This window comes from Theobroma cacao, chromosome 1, assembly GCF_053813885.1.
Source record: "Theobroma cacao isolate CCN51 chromosome 1, ASM5381388v1, whole genome shotgun sequence".
Taxonomy (NCBI): Eukaryota; Viridiplantae; Streptophyta; class Magnoliopsida; order Malvales; family Malvaceae; genus Theobroma; species Theobroma cacao.
The window spans coordinates 20996882-21005699 of NC_142639.1; the positions used below are offsets into that span (position 1 = coordinate 20996882).

Genomic DNA, 8818 nt, shown 5'->3' on the forward strand with positions numbered 1-8818 from the left:
CGCTTCCAATGCCCTAATTTGTTATAGAAATGGCATTTTTCATTGTCCTTGTCCTTCTTCACTCCTCCAATAGGTTTCATACCTTTTAAAGTTGATGCCTTTTCACCCTTATCTTTTTTAGAAAATTTTCTTTTCTTTTTTTTATTTTTCTTATAAGAGACAAGATGAACTGAAAGCTTTTCCTTCGTAATGGTGAAAGGGTCACCTCAATCTTGTTCAAGTTAAAATTCAACACAAATTGTTAATAGCTCTCTAGCAGTGAAGAAAGTACAAGGTCTATGCTCAAATCACAATCCATGGTCTAATCCAACTGCTCGAGTTGAGTGATATATCCTATCATCTTTAGCACATAAGGCCTTACTGGGCTTCCTTCAAACATCTTACATCAAAACAATTCCCTTGAAATGTCGAATCACTTTGTGCGACTTTCCTTATCGAATATTTCTCTAAGGTTTAGGATAATAACCAAGGCATTCACAGCTTCATGTAGCTTGTGAAGATTTGGAGACATACTAGCCAACATCACACATGTGGCTTGAGCGAGATCATCCATATAAACTCTATAAGCTTCTCTTTCCTCATTTGTAGCAACATCACTAGGTTCCTCAAGAATAAGACCATCTAGGATATAAGCCTTTTTCTCTTGTTTCAAGACAATCTCGATATTGCAAAACCAGCCAATAAAATTTAGGCCTGTCAACTTGTTTGCATCAAGTATGTGTGAGACCTTGACCGCTATTGACCCATAACTAGTAGTAGACGCGATAAAACGAACTAGGGGTAATTTCATCATTTTTTTTGGTGAGCCCCTAAAAGTAGTTTTCTAATGTTGTTAAGGTCCAAGTAGGCCTAAGAAATAGTTTGAGATAAAATATTCCGCGTGCGAGAAAATAATAATAAAATAATAATATTTTTATCGGAGAAGAATTTGAGGGATCAAAGTGATTCGGAAGTCAATTGAGGCATAATAAGGTATTTTGGGTGCCAAGAAACAAGAGGAGGCAAGAGGAAATTTTTGGAATAAAATAATATTTTATTAATAAAATAATATTAAAATATTAATATTTTATTCAGTGTCAAAAGTTTTCATGAAGAAGAAGTATATGGTCAATCTAAGTGGAGGAGAAGAAGAATGAGAGAATTTTGGAGAAAAATGACATTAATGGGGCCGCTTGTCTTTATTAAGTAAATATAGCTCGGGTAAATAAATATTTTAAATATTATGGGGACATCACGTTGGAGTACAAACTTCATACTTTATTTGTACATGTGTAGAAGAAGGTAATAGAAGGAAATTGGCGTTAAATGAGTTTTGGGAGGACTAAATTAAAATGGAAGGAAACAAAAAGAGTAAAACGGTCATTTTGCATCTCGAGTTAAAATTTTTAAGTTTTCATGAACCCGAGCATTTCTAGACCCTTATGGACCTTGTCTTAGTGTCAAAGAAGTAAAAAGATTGTATAAAGGCAATGAAAAGACAAAATGACATAGTTAAGGGCATTTTGGTAATTTTGCTAGAAATGGATAAACTTAAGTCATAAAAATCTAAGTTTCTAGGATGTTCTTCAAATTTTCAGCACTTCTTCTTCTTCTCCTTCCTCTCCCACGTTCTCTCACCCCCCCCATGGAAGCTTGCCTTGAATTTCCATATATTTCCTTGAGTTAACCCTAATTTTTCATGTTTTTGTATACCCTTTCCTAAAGTTCTTTGTACTCTTCTACTTTCTCACCATAAAATCCCTAAAAACCTTTCCTTATTACACTCTCTCACTAGTTGGATGTTCTAGAGAGAGAAAGTGAGAATTTCATGATAGTTTGAAAGCTTTTGGGAAAGAAATTCAATTACAAAGCTACCAAGGTGAGTAGTGAAATTGAGTTAATTTTTTTTAAGTTGTTAAGAATGGCTAGTGGCTAGATTGGTGAGTGTTTTGTAGTTGAGGTGGGTTATTCATTGTAGTGTGACTAGATCAGTGAGTGTTTTGTAGTTGAGGTGGGTTATTCATTGTAGTGTGACTAGAATAGTGAAAATATATAGTCACTTGATGGTAGATGGAAGCTAGCTAAGAACAACTAGCAGAACATGATTTAGTGGATAGCTTTTAGAAATATAATTATGCAAATCGGGTTGGTTGTGATGATAGGTCCCAACGAAGCCCCACAGTTCCATTTGGATCATTAGTGGAGGTTGAAGTCGAGTAAAGATTCAACAAATACCGGTGAGTAAACTTGCATTTCAAAATCGTTTTAGGAGACATAATTGTATTGGTATGAAACATTGAATGATTTATTCCAACTTGTCTTTAAAAATGTGTGCCTTAGGAACAAGCTTTTGATAAAATATTTTGATGTTGTGAAAATGTGGAATGTGTAATAGGACGGACTTATGTGCTCATATACTGTGTTGATATATATATATGTGTGTGTGTGTGTATACGAATAATGTTGTGTAATGATAATGACCCGGCTATGTGCGAGTAGGAGTGTGCATAAGCCGATGCTGACCCGGCAATGTGCGAGGGGGAGTGCACAGAAGCCGATGCTGACCCAGCAATGTGCGAGGGGAGTGCACATAAGCCGATGCTGACCCGGCTATGTGTGAGTATGAGTGCACATAAGCTGATGTTGACCCAACCATGTGCTAATGGGAGTGCATATGAGTTGATGATGATAGGAGGGTGTGTATGGTGATGGATATATATATATATACATATATAGATATATGTGTTATAGAAAGTTCATGAGTATGGTATATGGTGTTGCACATGTGAATCTTACATGTTGAACTCTAGGAATTAGTATGCGTTTCATGTTGATTTTTTCATAATTTTAGCAGGATGGCTTTTTCTTGAAAGAAAGGAAACTTTTTCATGGTGCTCTATTTCTCGCTGCAGCGAGATTCATTCTCACTATAGCGAGAAACTCTCGGATTTGGAGGGGTAATGCTGGTCGAAATCTCGCTGCAACGAGAATGCCTTTTCGCTGCAACGAGGACTCGTCGTTTACTTGACTTGAATTGTAAGAATGCTATTAAAGTTTTCACTCTTCAAATCCTTTGTTGAGCATAGACCCTTTTTATCAAGTGATTTACTCATTTAGGGTTTACATGAGGGGTTTTGATAAAAGCTAAACTAAATTGCATTGTTTTAAAGATAAATGCATCATGATTTTCTTTAAACCTTCCTTATTGTTTGCTTGTTCCCTTCCCTGTTCACTCATTGGGTTTATACTCACCGCTTTCAACTTCATGTTTTCAAATCAAGAGGCAGCTGGTAACTAGGCCGAGGTGTCTTCGTATATTCGACCCTTGGTAAGTGTCTCGACCTTCAGTAGCTGTATATTCATCTGAGTCTCTCTGCTGGAAATCGAGTCTTCTTTTTTATATGTATAAACAAACTTGATGTAAATTATTAAGATACATGTTTTAGATAATGTATGTATACGGCGTAGGAGACATTCAGACACCGAAGTTTCAATTGATAAAATATTAAGTTTCGCCTCAGACAAAGCCGTGGACATGGGGGAAAATGATGAGGACTCAGATGAAGATGCCATCTCAGTGAACTTTGCAGCTAGTTGGGAATGAGAGAGGTATTACTAGTGCGCTAATCCAAAGAATAATCAAGAAATTTAGCATTTTCGATTTTAAAGTTTTACTCTAGGTTCGTCTTGGAAACTCTCTTATACTCATGTAACTTAGAGGCTCGGATCATGTCCCCCTCCTTTGTACTTTTTATTTCGTAACTTATAAAATTAACAGGGAAGTTGGGCCCTGCATTTTTTCCAACTTAAAAAAAAAAAAACTTTGATGTAATAATGAGCGGGATAATATAGATAGGCTTGCTTGGGCTTGGTGGGCTATCTCCATTGGGCCTTTGCACTAGTCATGGCTCGGGATTTCGGTCATGGCAGTATGCTTCTAAGTGACAAATTGTTCGCGATGATCGATTTATATCCTACATAAACCAACATATATAAAGCTTAGTCATTAACGTAAATTATGTAATCATAAAGAGAAGGTTTTAGAATCTTATATGATTATTCTCAATATTTTATCAAAATAATAACCTTTCTCTAATATTTCAAGAAATTTAAACTTTAAACTTCTTATTGAGCTAAGAACCATTTCATCCCATCATGACCTTGAGTGATTCAATAAGCCATAATGAAACTAATTAGGTAGGTAAATTAGCTTACCAATTGTATCTTATACAAATCCTAAATCAATTAAGTGACAACTCCTTATCTAAATGTATCATATACATTTTGCTTAACTATGCCTTTAATTCGATGCAGCCATGTGTGACACATCCAAACTACATGGTTTTAGTTGAGTAAGACCCACCAATAACTCAAACGTACTCGTGTAAAAGTTTGGCCTTGAGTGACTCAACAAACCTCCAATTAAAAGAGTAGCCTGGTTATCTTGTTATATGGTGAACTGTAACTTTTTCACTTAATATATTAACGAGGGATTTTTATTTATTAATTCATTAATTAAGGTCTTGTTGATTTTGTGAGACCTTGACCTTTATAGGCTCGTAACTAGGTGTAGACACGATATCACAGGCTAGGGGTAATTTTGTTATTTCCTTAGCAAGCCTTTAGAAGTAGGCTTTCAAACAATATTAAGGCCTAAGTAGGCCTAAGGCATAAATGAATGATGAAAATAAGGGTAAAATGACAAAGGAAATAAAAATAATGATGATTTCCAAGGTGGGGGCAAAATGATCATTTCCCACCTTGGGTCAAAATTTTTAAGTTTTCATGAACTTGAGTATTTTCAGACTATTATGGATCTTGTCCTAGTGTCAAAAGAGTAATTGCACCAAGTATTGGAGGAGAACAAGTAACTTGCTAAGGGTATTTTCGTAATTTCAGTAGAGATTAGATAGGCTTTGGCTATAAAGATCTCATTTTTTCCAACAGCTTCTTCATTTCTCCAACAACTTCTTCTTCTTCCTCCCACCTCACATTTCTCTCCTCTTCCATGAAAGCTTTTTCAAGCTTCCATCACTCTCTCAATCTAACCTCAAACTCCGTGCTTTACACACCCTGTTATAGGGTTTTTCATACTCTTTTAGTTCTTCACCTTAAACAAACCCTTAAAAGTCTTTCTTCAATACTTTCTCTCACCAGCTGAACTGTGTAGAGAGAGAGAGAGATTTCATGATAGCTTGAGGACTCTTGGGAAGGAATTTCATTACAATCCACCAAGTTAAGTGACGAATTAGGAGTGATTTTAAGTTGTTGATAATGGCTAGTAATTGAAGTTATGAGTTGTGCTATTGCTGAAGTTGTTTATCTATTTCTAGTGTTACTAAAGAAGAGAAATTGAATAGCCAATCAAATGGTTATTGGAAGGTAGATAGGAAGGGCTATTGAAGCTTGATTTAGGAAATAGCTTTTGAGGCGATATTAATGTAAATTGGATTGGCTGTGATGTTTTTGTGCGTGATAGGTTCCAACAAAGCCCTTCAGCCCCAATTGGACCATTAGGGAAGTTAGAGTCGACTAAAGGTTCAACAAATATCGGTGAGTGAACTTGCATAAAAGAATGTTTTGGGATATACACATGTATGTTTGATTGAATCCCCTAAAGCGTTTTATGTTATGAAATGGATATTGTGATGATTCCATATGTTCCTATATATGTTCCTATATATATATATATATATACTATGTCATAAATGGTACCATTGTGTGACAAATGTAACCGTGCATGTACGGGGTGAGTGTGCACCTGCTGGTGATGACAGTAGTAAGGGAGATGGATGGTGATATTGTCCGTGTGCACAATGTGGGGGGATGTACACGATGGCATTAACTGTGCATGATGTGGGGGGATGTACGCGATGACTTCGGCTATGTGCACAATGTAGGGGGATGCACATGAGCTAGGTGAGATGGGATGGTGTACAAATTGATATATGTTTAGGTATATTTGTATGCAATAGAAAAATCATGATTGTCATATGTGATTGTATGGCATGATGAATCTTGAAAATTTTCCATTTACTGGAAAATTGATTTTATTGCAGCACCAAATGGATGTTTAGTGCAAAGGAGGTCCCTCTTTATTTAGGTGTTATGCTTCTCGCTACAGCGAGAAACATTCTGTTTATGCTGCTTACAACTTGCTGATTCTTGCTACAGCGAAAAACATTTTGTTTTGCTGCCTGAATCTCGCTACAGCGAGAATGAATTCTTACTGCAGCAAGAAACTTTCTGTCTTGCATGCTACCTTGTTGGTTTTTGCCATATTTTCCACTTCTTTAACATCATGGTTGAGCATGGACTTCCAACATCAAGGAATTAATTAATTAAGTTTGAAATGAAGGGGTTTGGTGAGAAACCATCGGTCAGTTGACAATTTGAGCTAAATTTTGCTGCAGTGAAAATTCATTCTTGCTGTAGCATCGTTTTACTTGACTTGACTTACTTGAATGCTATTAAAGTTTTCACTATTCAAATCCTTTGTTGTGCACGGACCCTTTATCGTCAAGTGATTAACTCGTTAAGGGTTTAATGAGGGGTTTTATTAAGAACTAAACTAAATTGCATTGTTTTGAAGATAAATGCATCATGATTTCTTTAAACTTTCCTGATTGTTTGCTTGTTCTCTTCCTTTGTTCTCTCACTGGGTTTATACTCACCGTTTTCAACTTTATGTTTTCAAATCAAGAGGTAGCCGGTAACTAGGTCGAGGTGTCCTCGTAAATTCGTATCCTTGGTAGGTATCTTTGCATTCAATAGTTGAACTTTTGCCCAAGTCTCTCTGCTGGAAGTTGAGTATCCCTTTTATTGTGTATAGATAAACCCGATGTAAATTTTTAAAATGTATGTTTTAGACAATATCTGTATATTTGACTGGTATTGCCATTACGAATTGGAAACGGTTAGCATTATTTTGAATTGAAATTATGAAATGTGACTTTAGCAACTCTTGATGGAATGATGAACAGGTCATATAAATAGGCTTGCTTGGGCTTAGTGGGCTATGTCCATTGGGCCCATGCGCTGGTCATGGCCCGAAAATTAGGTCGTGATAGATTTGACATTGTTGACATACATAGCATTTATCACATTTCACATATATCATATATATATATATATACTAAAAAATAAATATATCTCATGCCAATTACTAGGATGATTATGGACTTTACTAATTCTAATTTCCTCAAACCATAAAGGAAATTAGTTGGTCAAATCCCTAAGAGATTTTACAAACATGTCTTCAATCTTTTCTTGTAATCTCCTTGAATCTCCATGGCGCCTTCGGATCTCCATCTTCAAGCTACAAAAATTTTTCTAACTCTAGTTTTACACTTTGATGTAACTAATTACATTTTATAATCAAGAAACCTCAATTTACATTCGAAGGGAGTACGGTGAGAAAAGAATTTTACAACCCTAGAGAAAATGAGAGTAAAGCAGGGTGCGCAGACCCTATCTCAAAATAAATGCCATAAGAAAAAAATTTAAATATCCATGATCTAATCTTCTAAGATCTAAATCCATAATTATCCTCATGTTTTTTAGTTACAACCAAAACTATAGAAATAAACGCATGCTCAATATCACTTGGTGATCTTGTGTGTTATTTGAGAAAAGCATCAATTAACTCACTTAAAGTGCTAGAATCAAAATATTTGGTTTTACTTTATTTCAATTTAGTGTTTAAGAAATACCCATTTTCAAAACACTTAGAGTAAACTTGTTATTTCTTATTTCTTATTAGAAATTCATTGAAATAAAAATTTCCTTTTTAAGACTTTCCATTTTATTTCTTTACATAATTAAAACTCTTTTTAATTTTGAAAAGCTCTTTATTTTAGGTAAGCTTCCTAAAATGTATCTAAGGCAACATCTTAATCTCTAACATTTAGAATATGGATTAGTTTCCTAAATTGTATTTTGTTCAAGTTGCCTAAATTGTAACTTAACAAATTTTAGGAATTTCTTTTAAAGTAAGAAACAATTTCTTATTCTTTATGAATCACCCAAAATCAAAATTCTATCCTTAATTTTAGGTATTCACTTTAAAATAAGAACAATTTCTTATTTTTATAAATCACCTAAAATTAAAATAGATGGCATTTAAATGCTCTTAAAACTTTATAAATCATGAGTCAAACTTGTGAAAAAGCTACTAAAAATTTCTAGCAAGTGTGTTTAACAATTAAACACAAAATTCAAGGAGAATTAAGCCATCAAAACCGATCATAGCTACTCAAAATTATTTGCATTGAATCTTTGTTGTTTTAAAACTCGAAAATATGATTTTTATGATTCTTTTTATACTAAATCAAGCCTAGTTGAAACATGAAGTAATTTAATTTGATAAAACTAATTTTTAACAATTAAAAAAATTGCTCATAACACATACCCAATTTTAACAAAAATAATCCGCACATTAGTCTCCAAAACACCTCAAAACTATTTAGTTTTAACTTAGCTTTGCAAGCCTTTTTACCCATTCATTAATTTTTTCGTTGAACATGATTTTAAAACTTTTAAAAATGTTTTAGTGAATTAATTACATGTTGTCCAGATTTGATGTACAACAAAAAAACAGATTTAAAAGAAGCTTTCAAAATCTATATATACCAAATCTAAACACAAATCAATCTTATTAATTACCACAAAAAATCAAGCATGTAAATTACATGAAAACATCAAACAAAGGCTCTAATACCACTGTTGGATTCGACCTCATGCTCAAATATGAAAATAATGAAAAATAAAAGGATAACGTAGTGGAAAAATAAAAATAGATTTAATTAGAGAAATAGCCAAAACCCTCAAGATCAATGTT

At 34.1% G+C, this 8818-nt stretch overlaps 1 protein-coding gene across 1 annotated transcript; it reads right to left on the reverse strand.

Annotated features, from left to right (window-relative positions):
- Positions 1–412: 412 nt before the first annotated feature.
- On the reverse strand, positions 413–793 carry LOC148764643 (uncharacterized). Its single transcript, XM_088807642.1, has one exon. It carries the CDS (start codon positions 791–793, stop codon positions 413–415), a length of 381 nt encoding a protein of 126 aa, XP_088663768.1.
- Positions 794–8818: the final 8025 nt, after the last annotated feature.

What these genes read in the sequence shown, in the direction of transcription:
- LOC148764643 (XM_088807642.1), bottom strand. Translation starts at nt 793, where the DNA reads ATGATGAAATTACCCCTAGTTCGTTTTATCGCGTCTACTACTAGTTAT.